The sequence below is a fragment of the Monodelphis domestica genome, chromosome 5, assembly GCF_027887165.1.
Source record: "Monodelphis domestica isolate mMonDom1 chromosome 5, mMonDom1.pri, whole genome shotgun sequence".
In the NCBI taxonomy this organism is placed as follows: Eukaryota; Metazoa; Chordata; class Mammalia; order Didelphimorphia; family Didelphidae; genus Monodelphis; species Monodelphis domestica.
This window is the reverse complement of record NC_077231.1, coordinates 127,120,051-127,147,412: the sequence shown is the minus strand read 5'-3', so window position 1 is coordinate 127,147,412 and position 27,362 is coordinate 127,120,051. Positions and strand designations below refer to the sequence as shown.

The 27,362-nt window shown below is 35.7% G+C and overlaps 1 protein-coding gene across 1 annotated transcript in view; it reads left to right on the top strand.

The window, feature by feature from the left end:
• The first annotated feature begins 9,774 nt into the window (after window positions 1-9,774).
• Window positions 9,775-27,362, top strand: part of SLC15A5 (solute carrier family 15 member 5) — a 146,416-nt gene continuing 128,828 nt past the window's right edge. The window contains exons 1-2 of the mRNA XM_056800650.1: window positions 9,775-10,129; window positions 16,721-16,940. Coding sequence (XP_056656628.1) covers window positions 9,775-10,129; window positions 16,721-16,940 — 575 coding nt within the window. The remainder of the gene's footprint in view (window positions 10,130-16,720; window positions 16,941-27,362) is intronic.

The following is a 27,362-nucleotide window of genomic DNA, read 5'->3' as shown; positions in this document are numbered from 1 at the left end:
GGATCTAGAAAACTGAAAAGGGGTCAATGTGATGAAGTATTTTCCTTTTTCCAAGGGCCAACTTAGGTCATTTCAGTGATGTTTAGTTGAGGGTTGACAGAGGAGTTAGTAGATAAAATGGCAGAGGGAATACCCACACTAATTAAATCACAGATCTTTAGAACTCTGAAACAAGAGAGGCAGATAGGTTATGATGTGGTGTAGGAAATAAAGCAACAACTTTGAAGCAAGGAAGGACTGGATTCAACTCTTGCCTCTGAGATACTGACTGCTCGAGTCTGAACAAGTTCTATCATCTCTCAGTGACTCAAACAAGTAAGATTATCCATTACATGGTAAGTGACAATCAGCTTTGATTGGGAGTTGCCTAGGTCAATTAAAATCCAGTCTATCTGTGGAAAGGGAATCCTCCCCAATTATTACATATCCATTTTTTAGAAGTATATTACATAGAGAAACTTTGAGTAACAGACAAGTAATTTCTCTATGTTAACAGCTTTTTTTCTAAGGAAGTGGCTTGGTTTATTCAAAGAGGATTGTGATATTGACAGTAATTAAATAAATTTAGATTTCTAAGAACAAGCCAATATTTATAAAAAAACAACCCTACAGTTTCATTACTCTTACCATTGAGAATGATCCCAACCCTTTCACATCTTGGATGAGTTCATGAGTTTCGAGTTCCAGTATAAAATAACTGATCACCTTAGAGGAAAACTTTTGTTTACCTCTTTGCAGAAGTTGTACCCTTAAACTTCATCACTCCTTTAGCTAATCAACTGAGGCTAACAGCCTTGAACCTCAGCACCAGGCACCCAGTGGCAAAAATATCCTACTCTCAGAGGGTTATATTTGTGTCTTTCTTCTGAAGAGCTCAAAGAGCATTCATAGGTCTTAGTCGTATGACATTCCTGGGAGGGTCAATATTGCCTTTACATTTTTACAGATGGACACACTAAGATCCAGATAGGTTGAGCAATTTGCCCAGGTTCATACAGCATATCAGAACCTGAAGTCAAGATCTCTTGATTCTCTGTTCAGTGATTTCTTAAAAAGATAGTACAAGTGATGTGTCCTCAGAATACACTAAAAAGGCAAACCACATAAATTGTGGAGGGCAAATATTAGATTTTCATGAAACCAACCCACCTCTTTTTAATTGTCTTAATATCCTTTACCACTTAATTGAAGACTATGGAATGAGAGAAGGCACCAAGGCAGAGTTTAGGCAGAGATTAAATACCAATAAAATGGTACCAAAAATTCCTCAAAATGGTAGACTTGGCATGTAAGCATATCACAAATTGTGTCCCAATACTTTCAACTGGTTCATTGAGTCATATAGCATCTGTTGTGGTGCTAGGACCAGGCCTTGCTGCTTGCCAAAATTTCTCCTGTGTAGAGCATTGATTCATAGGACATTGCTTAAGGAGGTAGTGCATTTACTCTTGGCATAACATCAATAAAAAACAATAAATAACGTATAATAACAATAAAACAATGCATAATAAAGCATTTACTGCTAGGCTACATGCTCAAAATATCTTCCAAATCCAGGAAGTTTCCAGACATTACATAAGCTTCTTTGGACCAGGAGTCCTAGAAAAGATACCATTTAAAAATATTTAGTACTCCACTGCCACTTTTCCTGAATGAAGACAAAAGAGAAATATTATACATTTTAGCCATCACCTTATCTGTTCTCTAATGCTTCACCCTTTGGACTAAAGGGCATGCCCTAGAGAACTGAATTCCTTCAGCTCTGGTTTTCTTTTCCTGAGGTCAGTCCTGTCCTAATTTGGAAGGGCTTCCCATGGTCCATCCCATCTATCTGGCCCTGCATATGCTTCACTTTCTATGTCAGCCCATCTTCTTGCTAGTAGCCTTACATTTCCTCCCACCCCTTTCAAATCTGTGAAGATAGAACTAACTCTCCCCTTGCCTATTTTTAGCTATACAAATCAAGAACTCAAAGACCTGCTGCTTAACACTAAGTAAGAAAATTCATGAGTCACTTACTAGAGTAAACTCACACCTCCAAAGGCTATTGCCATCCCCTTTGAGCAGTGATAGGCAAATTGAAAGACTGTGATTGGTTCCTGTAAAGTGGGGAAGGGACAGGAAGTGAGGTGGAAAAAGGACTATAAAAAGTCCTGAACTTCCTGTCCAAGGGACTGTTCCTTTGGTCTTCTCCTTTGGACTTCTCCTTTGGGCTCCTCCTTTTAACTTCTTTGGAATTCATCTTTGGACACTCTGTGTCAGTGAGCTTGACTGAAGGAGGAGACTCTTTCCCTGGATCCTGCATTGGCTTGTTGGGTGAGTAGCTGGCCTTCCTTTCCTGGCTTCTGGAGAGATTGGTTCTGGAGAGACCTTCCTTTCCTGGAGGAGGCTTCATTGGTACATAAGCCAGGCTACTCCTGGCTGAAGACACTACTGGGACTCCTGGCTGAAGGGACTACCATGACTCCATGTGGATATCAAGGTTTTGAGAGCCCTTGCCGGTTGGTGAGCTGGATGTCTTCGGACAGAAATTATAGGGTATTTAGCTAGGTAATACTTTATACTTCCTTCCTACATTTCTCTCTTTTGCTATATACCTATTAAACTAAATTGTTAAGAGAAGTTAACAGACACTTGATTTAAGATTTTTTTTAATCAGCAACCACAATATTATTTTAGAACTTCAATATTTAATTTAATACCTAAATTTTAAATTCTTACAAATCCAACTGTCATTGCTTTTGGAAAGGGTAAAACAGACCACTCTATTATGAGGTCACTAACTACCCATGTGATTTTCCAACCCCAAATTCCTCTTCCTGCCCAATATTGCCAATATGTGCTGTCTTCCCCATTAGAATAGATGTTCCCTAAAGTCAGGCAATATCTTCATATGTATTTCTCCAGTGCTTGTGACAGCTGGTGTCAGGACTTGAAACTGGGTCCTCTGATTCTGACATGTTCTTTTCACTATTCCATGGGATAGTGTTAGGGGCAGTTGATTCCCTTGGTCAAGTTTGAAAATTATTTCCCCTTTCCAACTTTAAGAAATTCTTCTTTTGCCTATTATTGTCTACTGGGTTCCTTACAATTTCTTTCTCTCTCTCTCTCTTTTTTTTTTTTTTTGGTAACAAGAGAATGATTAAATTGTCTTATCTTATAAGGTGCTTGGCATCAAGACCTAATAATATAAACAGAATCCATGGCTATCCCTACAACACTTAGCAGGGACCCAGCAGCAGGGACCCTTTGGGGGAAAGACCCCCACCCAGAAGAGACCCTCTTAAGGCTGCCTGAGCAGGAGCATCACAGATGCTTGGTGAGCAATTGTTGGTCAGGATTTAGCTTTAGGGTAGGCATCAGCCCTGCCCAGCTCTTGCAGGACACTGCCTGTATGTGGCCATTAGCCCTCATTCTGTTTTTTAGCTGCTGCTCACCTGGCTTTCTCTGCCACCCCATTTCATTTCTGAGATCTGATCATCATTGTCTTGGCAGACACAGCTGCCTTGGAAAAAACTGGGCTGACCATCCTTTTCCCCATCATCTGGTAGAAGCTGTAGCACATCAGTCCAAAGAATGTAACTTTGGGGACAAAACTAGACATTATTTCTAGAGATGGATGGGGGAGGGATGTTTATAACCTGCTGAATGTTCTGTTTGGTGGTCCAGGGTTTCCCGATGCCAGGGACATGGTCCATTCATACCACTCTGACCACCACAGAAGTGGTGCTCTTCCTGGGCTCACCTTCCAAAGCCTGGACCAGCTCTAGCAGCCAACACTTCTGTTTACTTTACACTTCTCTGTGTCCTCCTTATTGAGAAACAAAGAGAGGAAGGGGGGTGAGGGAGGGGGAGAGAAGGGAAAAGAGACAGAAAGATAGAGGGAGAGGGAGGAACAGAGAAAGAGAAAGAAGAAGGGAGGGAGAGAGAGAGGGAAAGAAAGAGAGAGAGAGAAAAAGAGAGAGAGAAGGAGGGAGGGAGGAAGAGGGAGGAAGAGAGGGGAAGGGAGGGAAACAGAGAGACAGAAAGAGAGGGGGGAGGAAGGGAGACAGTGAGAGAGAGGGCGGGGGAAGGAGGAGAGAGGGAAGGAAGGAGAGAGAGACACTACTGGGAGGGCTTGGTCTAGGCCCAGGGAAGGAGGGAGAAAGAGGCAGAAGGCCATGGAGCTGCTTAGACTCAGCCCCAGCCCCTGATGGGATTAGAGAGCAAGCACAGGTCTCAGACCAGCTTCACCTTCTGTCAGAAGGAAAGGTCCTTGATGAACTAATCAACAGAGGTCATCCATCACTTCTCTGTGATGTGCATGGAGACCTTTAGGAGCATCTGCATCAATCCCAATATCACTCCATTAAGTTTTCTCAGGGGCAGCTGGGTGGCTCAGTGGATTGAGAGCCAGGCCTAGAGATGGAAGGTGCTGGGTTCAAATCTGACCTCAAACACTTCTTAGCTGTGTGATCCTGGTCATGACGAGGCTGGAGAACCTCCCTGCTCCTATCTACCTGGAACTGGTCTAAGCTTGGTCCACCTCAGCCCACTGACCTTCAGGCTCCAACATCAAAGCCCTGGGAGCAAATTCATGGAAGTGACAGACTGAAAGAGCATCTGTAAAAAGGAACAAGTCTCTTCTGTACCCTGGTCCAGGGACCTGGTCAACCTGAATGCCTAGGCAAAGTCCCTGGCATCTATAGGCCAAAGCTTCCATGTAACTCAGGTTTGTCAGAATTTTCAAAGGGTCAAAACTAGTGCCACCAAGGGCCTGGACTGAGAGCTGAAATGGTAGAGATCCCAGCCCAGAGACAGGAAAACTCATTTTCCCGAGTTCAAATATGGCCTCACACATTCACTAATTGTGTGACCCTGGGCAAGTCACTTAACCCTGCTGGCCTCAGTTTCCTCATCTATAAAATAAGCTTAACTTTACTCTAAATAAATATCTAAGATGTTGTCTTTTCAAATATAAAAATATATTCATTCATTTTTTAAATACTCAGAAGTATCCCTTGTTGTATCCCCATGCTAGAAATGACTCTAGTTCCAGGTCTGATTTGTAACTTTTATTTAATAGGCCACACATAATTTTTTTTTATTTTTGAAATGTCAGCATTTCTTCTCTATTAGACTATAAGTTACCTAAAGTCAGGAACTATCTTTATAAATAAAGCCAACTTTGTGTTCAGTGTTTATTTGAATCTTCAGCTCTCCTATGTAGATTTTCTTCCTTTTTTGGAGAGGAGGTAAGAGTAAAAATAATCTCTAGAAACATGAATATACTCTCAATCATAAGCATTTGAAATACTATGACTTCCAGGAAGCTCCAGGAGAAATGGTTGGTGTGTGCAAAATTCTTTCTTATAAGAGGATAAAGTGGCAGGGAGATCACCAAATGTGGAATCAGGAGTTCTGAGCTAAAATCTTGGCTCTAGAATTTACTCTCCTTTCATTGGCCCAAGTTCCTGTTTTCAAAATAGTGCAACTGAAAGAACCTTGGATTTGGAGTCAGAGAAATTGGTTGCAAACCCCAACTCTACCCCCTGTTGCCAATATGAGGTTAGGCAAGTCAAGTAGTTTGTTTTGTTCTTAGCATCCCCAATTGTAAAACAGAGAGTTGGAATAGATGATCTCCAAAATCTTTCCACATATAATCTAAAATAAATGAGTATAATACTCAACTATTCCTTTCTGTTTGGGTTTTTCCATGCCTTTTTGTATTTTCCACATTTGTCATTTTCAAATTGTGTGTGTGGGCAGTCTTATCTGAAGAATTTTAGAAAGAAAAAAGTAAAGTGCCCTTAAGTTTAAAAGTGTATTGATAATTACATTAAAGTCTGGGTTGTGTCAGATTTTATTTGGTGGACATAAGGTACCTGGCCCCAGAGGAGTTTGCTATTCAGCAGTTAACTCCAAACAGAATTTTGAGCCTTAGTAAGATGGAAACATACATGAAGTAAAATGCAACTTCCCCATCCTGTAGAACCACCCAGTTTAATTTCTGGTTTTGGAAAGATCTGGAGACTCAGAGACAGGGTGGCTAAATGCACTTCTTCATTTGAGTCTACTGAACAGGACATGGAGAAAATCCAGGGATGCCTTTGGAGTAGTAATGATTAAACATTTTAAACTATTTAACAGTCTTATTCCATATACCAGAAACAAATGTCAATTTCTGCACAGATGGTAACCACTCCCATAAGACTGCCCACATACACAATTTGAAAATTACAAATGTGGAAAATACAAAAAGGTATGGAAAAACCTGAACAGAATAATGCAAATCAGGGTCAGCAAACTAAGAATAACATTCATGTTGCTAAAATAATATTTCATAGAACCAAAAAAGGAGGCAAACCTTTAGACACTAGCAAATAAATTATTATTGTTGTTTTCTTGTTAAAGTGAATATTACATTATAATTTCTAATCAAATGGAAATAGTTCAAATATAAAAGCTGGTCTAGACAATGGATTTACCCACGGATAGATTATTTGTATTTCTTGTAATTATGAAAAATTATAACAATAAGTTTTCAATTTTGTTAAATAAAGCAGATTTTTTCTGTAAGTTGTTTATCTTTCAACCAAAGTTCGTATTTAACTATACTATGACAAGGAAATTTGAGAATAAAAAAATAAGATAATCTAATTTTTTTGTTTTTAATTTCATTTATGTAATTTTATTTATTCATTTTTACTTATAAACTTATTGTGATTATGAACTTGGAATTTTATTAAGAACTTATCAGCAAAAAATGTCAAGATATAATGAACAAAAAAGAAGATTGTGTCTTGCATCAAAGGAATTGCAAACTATTAGCAACAATGTAAATTAATGAAATGCCATAAATCACTAAGAAAGAGGGAAAAAATAAAAACAACTATAAAATTTTGCCTAATACCTAGCAGTTGAAAAAGATAACAAAAGATGGTGATGTAAAAAAAAAAATGGGCACACTGTTGGTGAAGCTGACAATGGGCCTAACAATTCTGGAAAGAGATTTGGAATTATATGAAGAAAAATGACTAAAATTAATTAACTAATTAATTAAATGAAAATAAATTATTTTTAAAATGACTAAAACTAAATTTTAAAGAATGACTTTTTGAACAAGATTAGAGATTTGGGTGTAATTAGGGGAATCAGATCCTTTCTATACACATCTGCTCTAGCTTAGGCACATGTGAGGACACCTACATGGAGAAGTGCTAAGCTCCTTTGGCAAATTCTGAATACACATGATCATTGGTAAAGGATTTAGGAATGGTATAATTATTCATTCCTCATGTTTGCAGGAAAGAAAAGGGCTATATCAAAAGCAAATAGGAAGATGCAGCTGAGTACTTGGTTGACTTTAAAAAGGGAAATAACCTCTATTCTTTGTTTTCTTCTCATTTGAAAGTACTACGGCATGGTGCTCCATGGATGTATATTCTTCTGAACTTTTGAAATGTGTTTTCCCTTTCATCCTTTATTACTATTTGTGGTATGTCTGTTCTGTACCATCAATCTACTTTTCTATTTTTTAGCCAGTACCATACAGTTTTGATAATCATTTCTTTATATTACAATTTAAAATCTGGTACTACTAGACCTCCATTACATTTTTTCATTAATTCCTTTAACATTTTTGACCTTTTGTTCTTTCAAATGAACTTTGTTCTTATTTTTTTCTAGTTCAGAAAAATATTTTTTGTTAATTAAAAAAAAAACACAAATCTAGAGTATACATCAGACTATGCCCAGATTACCTTCTCTTTATTGCAAGTTTTGGGATAGTAATCATTTTCCTTTAAGGCTCCCATCCTTTCCATCCCAGCAATCGATTCCTCCCTATAAGTGAGAATCAGATTCAGAATAACATCCCACCTTGTGTTGTTCAAACTTCTGAAAGAATAAACTGTCACTAAAGCACATGGAGAAGCTATTATCTGTTCTGCTTTTGGAAAGGAGAAACCTCTGCCACACATCTGGATAACTGAAATCACTATCACTCCTATATGAAGCTTCTGGGCCAAGCTTGTAATCTGTTTTCCAAACTGCTCATCTCATTGTTCGGTCTTTCCAGGCTTTCTATTTTATAGAATATTCCAATGACAAAATTTATTCTGTTTCTCCTTTCTTTTGACTGTTACCTACTCACTGTCATGCTTCTCCCATTCTTGGTATCCTCAAAGGAGTAAACTTTCTTAAAATTCAATTCTATACCCTCCACAAACCTTTTATGCATCCTTTTTCTTTTTAAAAATGACATCTCTATCCCGGACTCCCGAGGGGTGTAATTTCACTAGTTCTCAGTAATACATGTGAGGTCACATATGCCTCTTTGCATTTGGACCTCTAGTTCTGATCCAATACCTAAACTTTGGTAATCTGTTTATAGACACTTGAGGGAATGGGTTTTATTTTGGTTTACTATTTCATCTTTTTAAGTTTTTGTTAATACATGCCTCTGAATCGCTTATGTTTTAAGCATTTATTTTGTGCTAGAGGAAATAAATAGCCTTTGTATCTGATTTATTTGATATAGTGAGTATCTTTTTTGAAGAAATCCTGTTAATTCCTTTTAAGGAAACCATAGTCATGGGCCATTCCTATATATTGCTTCCAAGATTTTCCCTCCAGAGATTCAATTTGGGAGTGGGAGTGTTATGAGTCATATAGTTAAAAAAAAGGGGGGGGGAGCCTGATTTCTCATATTTAACGATCAGGCTCCTGTTTGGATTAAACCCCAGCTGCTTGAACCCAAAGCCAGGGTCTCTTAATGGGGAGGTTATTCTGTGACCTATTGGATAAAGGTTTTATACCAAAATGCATTAAAGCTATGACTCTTAAACAAATTCCTTAGTTTCAAATGCAATGCACTATATAAAGATGACTCCATATACCTCCTAGGTAGCTCTTAAATCTACATGAGTCTCATAAACTCATAGATTTACCTTGAAATCTGCAGTATTTTCTTCTTACTGCTATTTGGTTTGACTGGTAAATTTCTACTTTCCAAAATCCTGTGCTATTATCTACTCACCCACCCAGATGACTACACATTTAATAATCAAGGGATGATTAATTAATCAAAGGATTATCCAAAAGGATCTTTGTTTCTTTACCCCTGACCACTAATTGGTAATAACAATCCAACATTAGTTTTTGTTTAATATTTTTCCATTTCATTAGTGAACTCAAATTACTCTACCGTAAACCCAGCTAGTCACCTAAAATACTAGCATTTTTGTTATCTAATTACTTTCTTATCTGAATTTCAACCAAAAATAAGAATAAAAGTAATAATGATAAGATATCGCACTCTCCAAAACAGATATTCTTTATTTCTTTGCACTGTTCTGGCTTTTTTAATTAAAGTATCAGAAATTATTAGACTCAAATTATTTCTTGATCTACTATTCAAATTCTCCTGAAATATTGCTTCACTTGTCTCACTATTTAAACCTTTATCAGTGTAAAGCAGATGAGTTCCTATACATATTCAACTGGATTCATGTAATTCAATATAATTTAAAGGAGGAGGAGAAGAGTATAAATAAACTAATTAAACAAACAAATCAGATTTGGACACAGCTGGGTGACAACAGAAGTTTAAATACTTGAATATATTGTGCTCTCAGATCACTAAAATGAATAACATTAATGTGCAAAGAGTACTACAAAATTGTGGCATGGAGGCGAGACATTCAAAGCAAAGATCTTATTTCATTAGAGGGCAGGAGGAAAAAGAACACAAATTCAAATCACTTATTCTAGGGTTGTTGAAGGAGGTTAGTTATGCCTGTTAAAAACTTTAAAAAACTTCAAGAAAAACTCCTAAACTATCCAAAAGAGAGGGAGAAGAAGAGGGATGACAGGGACTTCTCTGTATTACAGACCAAGAGAAAACTTCAGGCTCGAATCTGTTTGTTGCTGGTACAGTTGTGTGAAAGGTTTACTTTTTTTGCTATTGTCTGTAATATGATTATTTTTTGTACTGTAAAGCTGGGCTACCACAATTACCAGGCGGTCATGGTGAACCTCAGTTTCATTGGGACTTCCATGCTCACACCTGTGTTGGTGGGATGGCTGGCTGACACCTGCCTGGAGAGGACCAAACTGGTGTATATGTGTTCATTTCTACATTTTGTAGGTTAGTGGCATCTCTTTGTGTTTCTTAGTTTGACTTATAGTCTCGAATGAGGGTCTAGCTTTTCATGTTGTTACTCCCTTACAATCTGAAATAGGCTATTTAGAGGAAGAATGTTGTTCTTATATTCTGTGTACATAAGTATTCAGAAGGAAGCTGGTGAAAGCTTGTTTGGGGTTTCTAATGAGATGTGAAATGTTTTGCATTCATCTGCATGGCTACTGTATAAATGTACTCAACATAGTGACTATATAATGACTTAACACTTATCCTCTATATAGCTTAAGATTCAATAACCTCAGGACTATGCTTCAATAATCTTATATTTGTGAAAAAGGGTATTTGATATCTATGCAAAAATACAAAGATACTCCCTTTTATGATGCTTTTCATAAAATTATTTCTACCTAATATGCTATTCAGCAATGAACAGTTTATAAGAAATAATACCTTGTGAAATATGGACAAGTGGAAAGTGAAAAAATTCATGAAAATACTCATTTTTAATTCTCAAAACATTTCTTGTGTTTTATAGAAAAGTGTTAGAGAATGGAAAGGGTCTATAATGGCTCTTGATTTCTGTGGTGTATTCATAGCAATGAAAATGAGGGCTCTATTTCTGGGAAAATATTGTTCCAGAGTAATGTGATCTTTGGGGAAGTAGTAGGAAGTAGAAATTTTTAGTGGATGTAGATGGAGAGAAGTTAGCAAAAACTGATTTTCTTAGACTCAATGAATCAGTTTGACTTATTCTGTTACTGGGGTTCAGTTAAATACAGTGATTTTCATTCAACAAACATTTATTGAAATGACACTGGAAACAATTTGGTGAAAGCAGCTAGACCATGCTATGTGCATATAGAGAAAGTCTGTGGTAGAAGCTATAATTGTAAAGATGTTAAGAAATCAACTAGGTCACCAAAGGGGAGGAGATCTTATTCTACCCCAAAAAGGCTAATCAAGAGAATATCAACTGCCAATCCATTTGTTACCTTGTTCATTTATATGTTATTTTTTAGGATGCACTTGAGTCAAATATCCTTAATGAGGATATTAAAAAAGAATGATCAGGTTTTTAAAAACAATATTGTACAGTAAACTAAACTTTTGCCATTATACAGTAAATTGAAAGATGTGCATGATATTTTTTAAATATCCCATGGTGCTTATATTTATTTGCCATAAATAAGCTATTTGGTTCAATAGAGTAAAACATTTTAATTTAAATTGTTATCTTTACAAGAATTTACTCTCTGTCTCCTTCCAAAGACTCCACATTTTTTTCTTTTTAATTCAATTTTATTTTATTTTCAGGTCTGAATTCTCTCCTTGAGAAAATAGGGAAACAGAGCCCATTACAAATTTGCATATAAATTTCTACATTATTTTTGTTTATAAAATAGTTTATTCTGCACTCTGAATCCATCACCTCCCTATGTGGAGGTGGATAGCATGTTTAATCATGAGTCCTATAAAATAGGGTTGGTTCTGTTATGTTGTTCCAAATTCCTAACTCTTTCAAAGCTATTGTCTTTATAGTATTGTTGCTCTTGTATATATATTGTTCTCCTGGTTATGCTCACTTCATTTTGCATCAGTGTCACTCATGTCTCCCCATGTCTTTCTAAAAGCAATCCTTTCAAATTTCTTATATAATAATAATATTTATCACATAATTATACCATAATTTATTCAGCTAATTTTCCCTAATTGATATATTCCCTTCAATTTCTACCTTTTACCATCATGACAAGAGCTGCTATAAATATTTGTCTACATTTTTAGTAGTTTGAAACATATTTATTTTTACTTGCCTTTGATTTCCACTAGGATAGAAATTTAGTAATGATATCATTGGATCAAAGGGAATGCATAGTTTAATAGCTTTGGGAGCAAAGTTCCAAAATGCTTTCTAGAATGACCAGACCAGTTCACAGTTCTACCTAAAATATACTGATATGCCGATATGCCCATTTGTTTGTTTTTCCACTGATCTTCTAGCATTTTCTCAGTTTTCTGACTTGCCAAATTTTCCAGCTCCCCTTTCATTAAGCAATAAAAGAAATGAAAAATAAAACCTTCATATATTTATTTATAGTCAAGCCAAACAAATTCCTTCACTGACTATGTACCAAAAAAACCCACAAACTTTGGAAAACTCTGTGTGTGTGTGTGTGTGTGTGTGTGTGTGTGTGTGTGTGTGTGGTGTATTAGGTGCCAAGGCACCTTGTTAAATACTCAGGATATAAAGGAAGGGTGGGGGAATGTCTGTTCTCAAGGAGTTCACAGTCTAGTAAAGGAGACAACAGGCAAAAAAGCTGTGTATAAGACAAGATAAATTGAGAATATTCTTAGAGAAAAGAACTAAGATTGCAGAGGACTGGGAGAAGCTTTTTCTTCATGGTAGAACTTTAAATAAGACTTGAAGGAAGCCAGGGAACCCAGGAGACAGAGATGAGGAGTAAAAGCATTCCAGTCTCAAAGGACAGTCAATCAGGAGATAAGGATCATGTGCCAGGAACAAGGAGAGCAGCTTCACTAGATCACAGAGTATGTAGAGAGGAGTAGGGTGTAAAAAGCCTGGAAAACTAAGAAAAGGATAACGTTGTAGAGGACTTTGAAAAACACATAGAGGATCTTATATTTTATTTTGGAAGTAATAAAGATCTTCTGGAGGTTATTGAATGAAAGGTGGAGGGGAGTAGGATTTGTTGGGCAAAAATTTCAAAGAAAAAATAATTTAGGACCTGAATAGTGTATGAGGAGGAAAGTGGACTGGCTTGCCTTTGTAAGATGTCAAAGTTCTTTAATAATCCCAAACTTCTCCCAAATGCAGAGGTCTCGCAATATCTACTAGTGGTGTTATGTGAATGGAAATTATGGAAAGGCAAATTTCTCAGAAAAGAAAATTGTCCATTGATAGAGGTGCCCAGTGATTTAGAGAAGATCGCAAAATATAGAAACTAGGGAATGAAATACAGAAATGGAATAAAAGATGTCATCAAATAAATGAATCAAAAAGATATGTTGGAAACCTTGGGAAAGCAAAAGGGACAGTCCATAGTCTTCATTCATATCTGCAAAAAATTAAGAGAAATCAAGGAAGACTCACCAATTCATTGAGTAGACTTCCTCTGAATATCCATATTCAATGTAATCATGAAGTCATTTGAATATTTTATTTTAAACATTTATTGAGCTCTTATTGTACTCTTACTTTTCTGGGCATTATGAAGCATAAATTAGAGACCTTAATGTTGTTAACACACAAGCTTGGAAAAAAACTGAAAAATCAAAACCAGTGCAAATCACAAATAGCTCAACATCTATATAAAAAATTAAAAGTAATCAAAATACATTTGGGTGAGTCAAAGTACCCTCCCCCATCTCCACAGACTTTGCTCTAAAAAAACAGTACAAAAAATCTGATCTATTATTGTCTGGAAAGGATGTTTCTATTATATGAAGCTTTTAAAATTCATTTGGGATACATGATCAATATTTATAAAAATATATTTGATGAAATAATATATATATACATGTATTTATATATACACACTTGAATGACATTAGAAATTACCAAAAGTCATTCAATTTTACTTTGCCTTTCATTCTGTTTATTTCCATATTTTCTTTCTTATAAATCTTTTTTAGATTTACTCAGCTCAGAAAGAGAAATATTCAGTTCTTTTACAGTTATTGTATTATCCTCAAAAACCTTTTGTTATTTCTTCAAGATTTCATATAGGTGTCACTTAATACATATATTTTTGTTCATATTAGGTTTTTATTGTATATGTTGCCTTTAAATGAAGTTCCCTGTAAATCTTTTTTATATTATCTTTTTTTTACTATTGCCTTGATTAAAATCATAATTTCAGTTCTGCTAGTTTAAAATGCCCTAAAGCTTAATAGATTTTTGTCTAGTTCATCACTTTTATTTTGCACGAGTCTGTTGAAATTGTGTTTTTATGCACGTGTATGTGTGTGTGCAACTGATTATTGAGCTTTGGTTTTTTTTTATCCATTCACTTTCTTTTAATTAAAAATTTAATCCATTCCCATTTAAAGTTAAAATCTGTATTTTCTTCCATTAAATCAAATACTGTATTTTTTCCCTTCCTTATCCACCTCTTTAAAATCAGAATTCAGTTATTCTGGGTTTATTTACACTAATCTGATCCCAGCCTTTTCACACAAACTCTCCAACTCTACCACCATAGTAAATATCCCTTTCTAAAAGCAAATTAAGTCTAGCTGACCAATAAATATAATTTGATTATCATGGGAAAAAATACATTGGTGGGGGCTCATGAGCTAAAGCATTTGAATCAATCCTTTAGGGCTCCCCCTTGATTATGAGGACTTTCTTATGGGAAGCAGACATGATAGTAGATGTGGAGTTTGGGAAAGGAAGATCAGAGCCTATAGGAGTTACATAGGTGATAAAACAGGAGAGGCTAGTTGGCACAAGGCAGCATAACTAGTAATTAGCAGAGTGAGAATTCAAACCCTGATCTTCTAAACTCCAATTTCATGTTTACTACTATTCTAAACCACCTAGTATGTAGAAGTTAGCAGTGATATACAGGTGAGAAGTGGCAAAAAAAAATGCCATGGACATAATAATCAGCAAATGGACTTAGTAGGTTATGTAGAAGAAAGAACAAGAGACAATAGCCATTGATATCTCCAAGATGGTAAAAGATTATAAGAAAAGCCTCAAATAGACTGCGTTATATAGCCTTCATGTGAGATTTATAAGAAAATATGAAAAATGTAGAGCATTAGTTAAATCGCAACCATATCATTATCTAGATTTTATTTTCTTTTTTTTGGAAGTTATTGTCTTGTTTTCAGAATAGTTTTGCTGATCAGATGACAAAGTGCAAAGGTATTGTGATTTATAAAACTGAAGAAGGCACACTGAAATCCTAGACTGATCAAAGATTTACATTTTAAGAAAATATGTGTTATATACATGTGAGTTATTACTTTCTAACAAGGTAAAGTACTCTAAAGACAAACATTGTCTGGCCATCTAGAGAGCAATTGGCAAGTGATTTGGCCAAAACTGGGGATACGTCGCTCAGAATTCACCAGACCCTCTCACTCATTTACTATTTTTATTTGATGAATATAAGATCTAAGACAGTTCTGTTAAAATTCTTATCTTCCCTTAGAACAGTCTGTCCTTTTTCTAAAAAAAAAAAAATTCTACACACACCTCTACCTACTTTCAAAATATCAATTGAGTTAGACAAGGCTTGATACACATAAGATCTCCACCACTATTGTCAACTGAAAAGGCATGAGTCAAAACAAACAAAACAAAACAAACAGGACAAAAAACACCAGTTCTGTCTAATGCTACAAATGTACTTTTCTCACTGGTTGAAAGAGGACTGGTAACGATGACATTTGGAGCATTTATTCTGTGTTTACTCCATGCCTGGCACTGTGCTACAGTGATTATGTAGAACCAAATGATGCCCATGTCTCTGTCCTCAAGGAGCTTATAATTTAGCTGCAGACCCAAAACTAACATGTATGAGACAAATGGAAACTGTGTTAAATTATGTAGTACTGACTCTTAGTATTATGGAATGACAGAGAAGAGAGAGATTATTGTAAATTGGGAATAAAGAAGCACCTCAAACATAGGTTCTCTGAGGAGCAAAGAGAAAGAATATTCCACCTCAAATGTCATTCATGCCACCTTCCTGCTGATATTACAACATTGTGTTTAGATAATCTCATAAAACCCTCTTCCAGGGCAATCTCTGTCAATATCTAATACTGAGTTCTAGTAGAAGAGAAAAGAAAAGAGACAGAAAAGGTAGGAAGAATCAGAATAAAGGAAATGAAAGGGATACAGAGGTGGTGCTATATGAATTCATTTCAAGCTGAAGAAATGCATTTTTCAATCCTAGAATCTCTGACACCTTAAGTCAATCAAATTCTCTCTCGTTCATTTAATTATAATTTAGTAACCTTGAATAGTTAAATCATCTCTTTACATAATGTGTTCATTTATTTTGCTTGACTATACCTATTTGTTACAAGGTAGGACTCTTCAGGGATGGGTGTGGGGTCGGATTTAAAGTCATCAGAAAGTGTCTGTGATGAAGAAAAAAGGGAGAAAATCAATAAAATATTTTTAAGATAGCTAATATTCCAGGGCCAGCTTGGTGGCTCAGAGGACTGAGAGAAGGAAGGTCCTGGGTTCAAATGTGGCCTCAGTGTGACTCTGGGCAAGTCATTTAAACCCCATTGTCTAGCCCTTATCATTCTTCTTGATTCTAAGACAAAAGGCAAGAGTTTAAAATTTTTTCATTAAAAATTAGGAAACAAAAAATTTTAAAGATAGTTAAAATACTCCCCAAAAGGAATTTTACTTGCTTTTAATTACCTTTGGAGATTCTGAGTGTTTATGAAGTTGAGTATCACAACTTAGAAATATGGTACTCTGAAAGTTTTTTTTTTAATATTTGAACTTTTGTCCTAGAAGAAAGGAATTAAAACTTACAACTTATTTGTTAATTTAATTGATTCTTCAAACCTTGTTAATTTTATGCTTTTCTTTGCCTGCAGGTACTGCTTTGTTACCTGTTGTTGCTTTTCCCTCAGAAGATTTCTATATAGACAGACACTATATGATTCATAGTCTACCTAAAAAGCAACAAAATATCCTGTTCTATTTAGGACTAATGGCAACCTGCCTTGGAACTGGAGGAATAAGAACTATAGTCTGTTCACTAAGTTCCTACAGAATTGAGGAATATGGACCAAAGAAACTGTCTTTTTTTACCTGGTAGGTAACTAAATGGTTTTCAGCATAGAAATTATTTTACCAAATAAAATTACTTAATGTAAATTGTATTAAGACCTTGAAATTTATAGTAGAGATCCATTAATAACTGTTTAATGCAATATTCCTAAATTCATCTCAAATAGACATTCTGCTGCTCCATAAATTCTATAAAGCATCTTTATTCGTCTATCAAAAGGGTGTATATTGTTTTAAGTGGTATTTTAGAAATTTTAATCAGACTTCAAGGAGAATGTACTTATCAATATTTAATACACATATTAATAATATGGAAATAGGTCTTGGTCAATGACACATGTAAAACCTAGTGGAATTGCTCGTTGGCTATGGGAGGGAGGTGGGAGGAAAGGAAGGAAAGAGCATGATTCATGTAAGCATGGAAAAATATTCTAAATTAATTAATTAAATGAATAAACTTTAAAAATATTTGACACATAATTAAAATGAATGTTGAGGTCATTGAATTATAATTTGTTTTCATATGTAACTTGGAGACTCAGAAATGTCTTTGGGTCTCCTGGCTACATCCAAATACAGTGTAGTGTTTCAAACTCCCTTTCCAATATACATTTTATTATCTGTAGTAGTAATAGTAGCAGCAGTAGTAAAGAACTGAAAAATTTTTACATATATTATCTTATACAATCCTCACAACAACCCTTTAAGAAAAAGATTATTTTGATCTCTACTTTACAGATGAGAAAATTAAATGTTTAAAGAAGTTAGACCCAATCTTACATAGCTAATAAGCATCTATGTCCCAATTTGAACTCATTTCTTTCAGACTCCAAGGGCAGCACTCTCTCCAGTATGTCCCTAGCCAATATAGATATAGACATAGATATAGATATAGATATAGATATATAGATATAGATACAAAGCAAATTATACAGATTATCTTCATGAATACCAAAGATGCATGACATGAGCAATGAAAACACACCTTTGTTATATATGATTCAAAAGAATGGAGGAGCACATGATTAGTGAGTCTGGTCACTGGACTAATAGGTCGGGCACTTCTAACAGGAACTCTTGGGCTCAATATCTATAGATCTCCATGCCTGTAGCCTCCATCTTCCTCTGTCTCAAGCTGATTATCACTTTCTACATACTCTAGGTGGTGAAGTGGATTGAGCACCTAACCTAGAATCAGAAAGACTCATCATCTTCATAATTTCAAATTTGGCCCCAGATACGTAGTAGCTGTGTGACCCTGGGCAAATAACTTAATCACCTTTTTGCCTCAGCTTCCTCATCTATAAAATAGACTGCAGAAGAAGGGTGGTTAGGTAGCTCTGTGGATGGAGAGCCAGGCTTAGAAGAGACAGGAGGTCCAGAATTCAAATCTGGCCTCAGACACTTCATAGCTGTGTAACCCTGTGCAAGTCACTTAATGTCCATTGCCTTGCCCTTACTATTTTTCTGCATTGGAATCAATGCACGGTATTGCATTTGCAAAAGCCTTTGCTTTTCTCTGTACAAGGACTGGGGATGCCCTTAGAATTAGGATATACTTTTTCAACTTCCCTGATGGAACCAGACAATATTCATGTGCTTTCTCGTTTGAGTCAGTTCAGTTCAGTCTCTCTAAAATTATTGAGATTTCTGATCTTGGTCTACTTCTTAGAGTCCACCTGGCTCACTTTCTTTTTCTTTCTTTTCACCAAGAAGTCCTTTTAACTCTTCAATAGGTTCTGAATGGTGTGATGGATTCAATGTCTGGATGGATGTCTTACTGTTTTCAGGACTATTTGATAGGCATTGTCTCTAATATTTCAACTCCTACTCAGGCTTTCCATCAGTCTACAATCTGCCCCAAGATTCATTAGCAGAATTCTATCATATTGCTTAAAATCTTGGTAACAGACTCAAGTGTAGTATGGTTTTTTCCTATCAAGAGTTTTTCTGAGCTGATTCCACAAAGAAGGCAGCAGACCTTTTTTAGCTGTCAACTCAGTTTAGTTGATACTCTCCATATTTCCATTTTGTAAAATTTCAAAGCACAAATGAAGGGGCAGGCATGATTCTTACAAAAATATTATTAAGGGTGGTAAAATGCCTGTAGCTTCATTCCTTGTAGCATTATATGCACGTGCTAAAAATTCCACACATTGATTCTATTTGGCTTACTGTTAAGGTCTCAGGGTTCTCAGATTGTTTAATAGTATGGAATTGAAATACTCAAGCTGTGGATATCCCAGAAGGTGCTAAGGGGTAGCTCCAGACTTTTTGATTCCTGCCAAGACCAGCTATTATCATTTTCATTATTATTTCCTTAAGCAGTTTGTTTATAGAATATCTATCTTAGAGTGGATCCTGACAAAGAAGTAGAACATAGAGAAGTAGTTACCCCACAACACGGGTGGTTTTAGATTTCTGTTCATCATTCAAGATTCCTATGTATACCAAGTGAAAATCTACTACCACTTAGATGTTACTTATGTTTTCCCTATCTTTTCCCAGAGACTAAAAGCTAATACAGTTTCCAAAGACTTACTGGCACTTACACTTTCCAAGTATGTAGCACAAATTGGTAACACTTTTCTTTAAACACATTATGCATGTTTCACGTTTTACTGCCATTTGGATCAGTAATATATGCTTCTTACTAGTTTGAGTATCCTTTCTTGACCTGCATTCCAAAATTATAGTGTAGTATTATCATGGTCATAGGTTGAAATATCTTAGATAGCAGCAAGTGATTATTGGCTAATAGGTTGGTCAATCTAGTATAGCATTCTGCTTTAGTGTTTTAACTTCTTACATTGAATCAAAGTACAGTGCTCTCTAGGGAATAAAACTTGAGTCCTTAAAAATCAATTCCTCAATAGTAGACATCCATGGACAACTGAGGCAAAGAAGATTGGCTCAAAGAAGCAATATTCACAAGCCTAGGTGGCACACTCTCTTGTGAAAGTTTCAGATGCTCATTTATATTTTTATGTGACAAAGGTTCATTTCTCTGAATCTCAGAGCACTTTCACTCCTTGTAGGGTTATCATCCTAGCATAGGACTCATGTGGTGCCTGAGACAGATCATCCACATTCACATTAATCTTTCCTGACATATTATGTACACTCATTCATAGAAGCGTCCAATTTATGGCTACTCAAAATATGTCAGGACACAGTTGAAAATGAGATCTATATATGATCTCAAAATATCCCAGTAACAACCCATCTTAAATCAATCAGGCAATAAAATTAAGGACAATATTGTCGACCAAGAATTTTAATTTGTTTATTGTTATTAAGTCTTCAACTGGCAAATTCAACTGTTGGCACTGCTTTTCCTTTTTCTTCTACTACTTTTCTAACTGCTTCTCTATCTCCTTCTAGTATCCATGTCCCACCCCTTTGCATATGTGTTCCCCAAGTCTCCACTTCTCTATATATATTCTTGATCCCCATGATCCCATAAACTCAATAGAATATATGCTCCCTGAAGGGAAAAATTCTTTCATCTGTTTATTTCCAGAACCCATTACAATGCCTGCCATATATAAGGTACTTAATAAAAGTCTGTTTTAAAATCAGTCTGTTTCCATTGATTCAATTACCATATTATAAATTGATGACTCCAAAATCTATACATCCAGTTCATCTCTGAACTCCACTGTTCCATTTTCAACTGCCTGTTTGACATCTCCACATGGATTTCCCATAGGCATCTCAAACTTGACTTGATCAAAATAGAACTCACTATCTTTCCCTAAAAAGCTTTTCTCTGTTCCAGCTTTCCATATTTTTTACATCCTCCTGATTCCCCATGTTCACAAACTAGGAGCCATACCTGACATTTTACTCTCCCCAGCCTATATCTAATTAAATGTTAGATATTTTTTTATTTTGACTCTACTACATTTCTCAAATTCATTATCCTCTCTCTACTAACTCCTCTTACTTGGGCTATTACAATGGTTGCCTTCTTCCTGATTTCCCTGCTCTCAGTCATTCTGCTCTCCAAGAGTTCTCTAATATAACTTCTTGTTCATTCACATTTGGCTCTTTGTGAACCTGTGGACCATATAGAGTACCAATTCTGCCATGAAATATTGAATCATGAGATTTTTCTTTTTTTTAATGTATTTATTTATTTAGAATATTTTTTCCATGATTACATGACTCATGATCTTTCTCACCCCTCTTTGCTCTCCCCTCCCTCAGCTGACAAGCAATTCCACTGGCTTATACATGTATCATAATTCAAAACCTATTTCCATATTTTTCATTTTTGCAATAGAGTGATCTTTTATGCCCAAACCCCAATCATATCCCTATCAAATCACATGATCACTCATATTTTTCTTCTGTGTTTCTTCTCCCACAATTCTTTCTCTGGATGTAGATAGCATTCTTTCTCATAAGTCCTTCGGGATTGTCCTGGGGCATCGCATTGTTGCTAGTAGAAAAGTCAATTGCATTTGATTGTTCCATAATGTATCAGTCTCTATGTATAATGTTCTCCTGGTTCTGCTCCTTTTGCTCTGCCTCCATTCTTGGAGGTCATTCCAATTCACATTGAAATCCTCCGGTTCATCATTCATTTTAGTACAATAGTATTCCATCAGTTATAAATATTTTTGTACAGGTATGTTTCTTTATTTTTTGAAAAAGATACTCGAGTGGTTCACCACTTCCTTCTCCAAATGACAAAGGCAAATAGAAGTTAAGTGACTTGACCAGGGTCACAAAGCTAGAATGTATTTGAGATTGGAGTTGAACTCATCTCCCTGACTTCAGATCCATCTCTCTGTCCACTGAATCATCTAGCTGCCTCTCCAAAACAGCTACCTTAATATTATCCCTAATTTACAGGTCTTCTCATGTGATGTGCAAGAAACTTTAATGGCTTTCTACTGTCTTTAGGATAAATATAGTCTCCTGCTTGTCATTTAAAGCTCTCCATAATCTTGTGTACATTATATTCTTCTAGTTATCCCTCTTAATTCCATATTACAGATAAATTAGGTTACTTGCTATTCTGTAAACATAACATTCCATATCACTTTTCCTTAGACTTGTTTAGACTTCTCTTTTTCCTTATCTTTATCTCTTTGAATTTTCAACTCCATGTAAGTGTACATATGTTTTCAACTTTCAAGTCTTCTTTCATCACTATGAGTACTATAAAGGGACTATCAGCCTTAGCAATGATGTCATTGACTAACAATTCTTTCTAGTAGATTTAAAAATTGCCCAAATTTGACAGAACAATCTTCTGAGAACACTTTTAAAAACATCAGGAGTCATTCTGAGGAAAATTATGTTTGTTGTTCCATAGGCACACTGCAGATTCTTAAACTAAGTTTCTCCCTCAAATTAGCCTTCTTCTCTTCTTCAGACAACTACCAACTTATAAAGTCTAATTTGTCTAAATCTAGTCTGGAGGATTCAGTGTTCTTGTATTGTTCTTTGCCATTCAGTGCTTCTAGCTTCTTGTGTCTGTTATAGGAGCCATGAAGAGTCAAAGTATTGCAGTGTCAAGTTCCAGATCACAACCTGCAGTCTTCTAATAATTTGAAGTCTTGGATTGTTCCCAGTCTGTGCTGATACACTAGAGATGTTTGCTGGTTTGAACTCACCAGAGCCAAGATGGATACTTCTTGGTGATGCTCATGACTTCTTACGAAATTTCAAGCTCACATCATTGTTTCACTCATTACTCCATTCCTCAACAGACATTCCCAGAACTTTTCAATGTGGGTGACTAGAAGTGGTCTCATATGTTGCTTCCAAATTCCATATACCCAAGAATACTTTGAGTTTTGTTGTGGTTGGCTTCACAGTAAGTATGGAGGACTTGGGGAGATCAGGGAAGGAACCTTTTAGAAGTTGAAATTTCAGCTTAGACTTGAAGGAATCTAGGAGGTAGAGGTGAAGAGGGAACATTCCAGGGATAGAGAGCAATAAGTTCATGGAAACAGGAGATAGAATGTCTAGTGTAAATAATAGCAAGACCAGTCTAATTGGATTACACAATACATGGAGGGAAGTACAAAGTAAGAATACTGGAAAGATAAGAAAGGGACAGGTTTTGAAGGACTTTAAAGGCCAAATATAGGACGTTACATATCATTCTTGAGTTTCTCAAATTTATCAAATAGGAGAATGATATGGTCAGATTTATATTTTCAGAAGATTGACTTAACTGTAAAGAATTGACTGGAAGAGGGATACATAAGATCTGAAATGAGAAAGAAAACTATTGCAACAGTTCATGTGTGAAATTATCAGGAATTGAGTCAAGACAATGGAAATGGCAAAGAAGAATAGGGATATATAAGAGATATCTTCTATTCAGAATCTTTGTAATTCAGTCATAAACTGCCAAAGCCAAAAAAAAAAAACCCCTCATCTCTTGGAACTTAATACTCCTGACTCCCTCTTGCTCATTCATAACTGCCTTACCCTCCTTATATCCTTATCTCAATTTTCCCCCCGTTTACAATGTCCTGTTTTATTGCTTCACCCTACACTCTTTTCACCTTTTTAATTATCACAGAAATTCAACAGAAGACATTGTTTCTCTGGACATCTTCTCTTTTTCCCCAAAACTGCAAGCTGGAATGAAAATAGCTTGTTTCTTGCTTCTCCCTGACATTTTCAGATCCTTCTCTTACCATCCTCATACATCAACCTCTCTGCCTTTAACTTTCACTCTATCCAGTTATGATGCCCTATCCAGATCTTATTGTGAGTCATATACTTTCCCACGAAGTCATTCCTCAACTTTCTCCAAGTTGTCTCATAGTTTTCCTCCCCTCTCCAACCTCTGCTCTTATCCTTGGGGAGTTTGCTTTCCATGTTAATATTCCTAAAAAATATTCCAAGTTCTTTGGTGTCAGTTTTTACGCTCAATAGTTTTACTTCATCTTGGCTACATAAAGATATAGCCATACACCTAATCTTATTACCTCCTTTGTGGTCCTCCTCTGAAATACATAATTTTGAAAGTTCTGTAACTGATCATATCCTTTCAATTCACATCATCTTTCATCTCTCACCTTTCCAAATCCAACCCTTCATACTCATTGAAACTTCCAGTCCAGTCACTCCATCCCTCCTTGATTTCCCAGCCCCATCTCATTTTCCTCCCTCTGTAATTTTAGTCCTATAGTTAATTAATTCAACTTTACACTGTTTAGTGCCCTTTTATCCCTTGTATTCTTGTCTTATTGCAGTTTGTTCCTTTCAAAAATCAACAATTTTTATCATCTTCTTTGCTCCTATTTCAGTGCTATTGAATGCTGCTGAAGCAAATCTCAGAGCTTTGCAATAGAAGCAGTGTTTCCATAATTCAATTTCATTCTTTCTACTCACAATATGGGAGGGTTTACCTAAAAGCAGGCAAAGCTGCTCCCCAGCCTTGATTGGCTTCAGCTTCTCTGATTCAGCTGTCTTCTCTATGACTCTCCACCCACCCCCACCAGTCAATATGAGGTAGATCAAGAGCTTCCTGGAGCTCTAAGAGATTCAATGATTTATCTCAGGTCACACAATCAGTATGTTTCAGAAGTGGGACAATATCAGGTATTCTTGCCTTTGAGCTTGTCTCTCTATCCACTATGCCATACTTTAATCATATTTATCTTAAATTATGAAGGTGTAATGAATTCAGCTTAAAATATCAATATAAACATGTCACATTTGTTAATAGAAGGCTATTAGTGGAAGTCTTCACTGGAAATTACTGGTTAAATGTTACTAATTTAAGCAATTTGCTCTTTAGAATCTCAACCACCTCTATGAATCTACATAAATATAACCTGAAACCCAGGCATCCAAGTTCAGTATTGATTGTTTTGGTTTATCCTAATTTGTTATTGCATAAACCCTTGTTCTAATGTATTCTTTCAATTCATATACCAGGGAGGAACAGAAAGTTTTTAAATTAAAAATTAAAATCAGAATAATAATATAACTCATGGGAGCAAAATGGTCAAGAGAGTAATTTTCAATGCTCCCCAACTCCTAAAACAACCACTCCCCAAAAATGTGTATAACCACCTCTGTCAGTGGAACAGTAATTATGTGAGGGAAAACTACAATATGGGTTAGAAATTATACTTATATTTGTATAACCATTCTCCTTCCCTCAACTATATCATGGAGTTCTGTGGACACATTTCTGGTGCAGTTATTCACCTGACAGATCGAGCATCATCACCATTCTGCCAGTATTCTTGGATCTAGGGATATTGTTTCAAACTCCCTTTTCTTTCCAATTTTCTCCCTCTTCACTTCAGGAAGTTATTCTAGCATCCCTTCCAATTTATTCCTGGACACAAGCAAGCAGATTCCGAGGCAGATTCTCCTAACATCCTATATTGCAAAGTAAAATGAGTCTCTTCCCTTCAATTCTCTTATTTCATAGACTCACTCTTCCTGTTTTATCCCTATGTCTGGGATCTAATGTCCCACAATTCTGATATTCTAGGGTTTCTCCCAGTGAACACCAGTGCTACTGCTTTAGCTATTCTTGGCAGTAAATTTAAACAGGAGTACGTACTTCATTATGAGCAACTTGATGTACAGCTATTAAGTTTATTTTTAAATTTGGTAATCCACATATACAATAAGTGAGAAAACTTAGACTAAATCTTGCCTCTGTGGATATAGCTTTCCAAGTTAGACTTATTCTTTTCAATTATGTTAATAATACAAAGCACTCAAGCCTGTTTTGGATTAAATCCAAATGTCAAAGAATAATGCAGTTTTACTAAGGGTATAAGGGCCTTTCAGTTCCTCATAGCAGATTCTGCCTCCTTGACCTGACCAAAGGAGAAAGAAAAATCCTTTTTTTTTTACTCTATTTGGAGGTTTTAATCCTTAATTAGCAACATCATTTTGATTAAATAAGACTCTGGAGGATTAAGACTGGAGAGCAATCAGTTGTTCTGAAAGATAGCTCTGGAGAATTTATTATACTGTGGTCTTAGTCATTCAAAGTTGTGTTTAATCAAAGTGACATTTCTCAGTGTTGATTACAAAAGAGACATAATATGAATGGACTACTTCTTTGGGGAGTGGAAGGGGCTTTGGAAATAGGAGGGTGGGGAATGAGGTGAAAATGAATTTTTCCAGTTGTGTGGTATCCAGGCCATTCAATTACAACCATAGGATGAATAATTCAAATTCGGGTTTTTATTATTTCCTAATCTCATTACAGACTCCACAAATGGAATTTTATGCTACTTTCTCATCATTAGATAGCATCCTGAAGTTAGATCTCTTTGTAAATTGATGTAAGGGATGAGTATGATAGCTTATAGTGATGTGAGTCTCCAGAGGCTCAAAGATTCACATTTCCAAAACTTTGAAGTCAATAACCATAATTTTTGCTAGTAAGTGGAAAATAACTGAAATATTGAGACTTGAGTATATGTTAAGACAAAATTATTAATTTAGACTTGCCTAGTGTGAAACCCAATACCTGGGACTGATTTGGGGCACATTAACACAGACCACAAGGATAATACTCAGGATACTAACAAGTGTTTGAACAAATGATACTTTAATGAGCTGAAAGAGTTAATGCAGCTTCTAAAATTACTCATTTTACTCTCAGATAAGAGCTTTTGCATTAGGAAAATCTAGCTCATCATTATTAAGCACTATTAAAAGAAAGTCATTTTGTGGCTGATCAATTAAAAAGAAAAACTGTTGTCAGTTTTCTGTCAATAAACTAAGAAAGAAATGGGAAAACTGGAATGAATAACTCTTCCTAATTATCAGTCACAAAATGACTAACCTTTATTAATACTAAATAATAATGAGCCAAATTCCCTATAGCAGAAGCTTCTTTGAGAGGGGGAGAATCAAAACCAGACAAAAAGAACTTTATCTTGGATGTGATCAAATTTAGAGGACAATAAGCAGGCATTGCAGAAATTAAGGTTGCTATTATAGTTTAATTTTCAGGTTCAATGTTTCAGGTTCCTAAATAAATACCTCTGAGGCCTGAGAAAATCAAAGCTAGACATTTTAACCCTTTGTAATTTGATTTCTGACTTTACCATTCAACTAAAAGTATTCTCTCCAAATATACATATATATGTATATATAAATTGTAACATTCATTATTCCCCTTTTTGAGGCCCTTTTTGACCTCTCTGTAGATTATAAAATTTATTTATCAGTTCCCTCAGGATAGTCTCTCTTTCTTCAGGAGTCTCTTTGTGGTACTGATCATCTCTAGCTCTCTTCCTACCTATCTTATTCCTCCTATCTATTCTCATTCTTTTCTTCTACTTCCCAATTGGTTTGGGTATGCTTAGCCATAGATGGCCCTCCAAGATTCTATCCATTTTGTCTTTTATTCTCTATTTGCAGACTTTCTCTGTGTGGCCTCATTAACATCTATAGACTTAGTTACTATTTTTTATAGACCATTCCCAT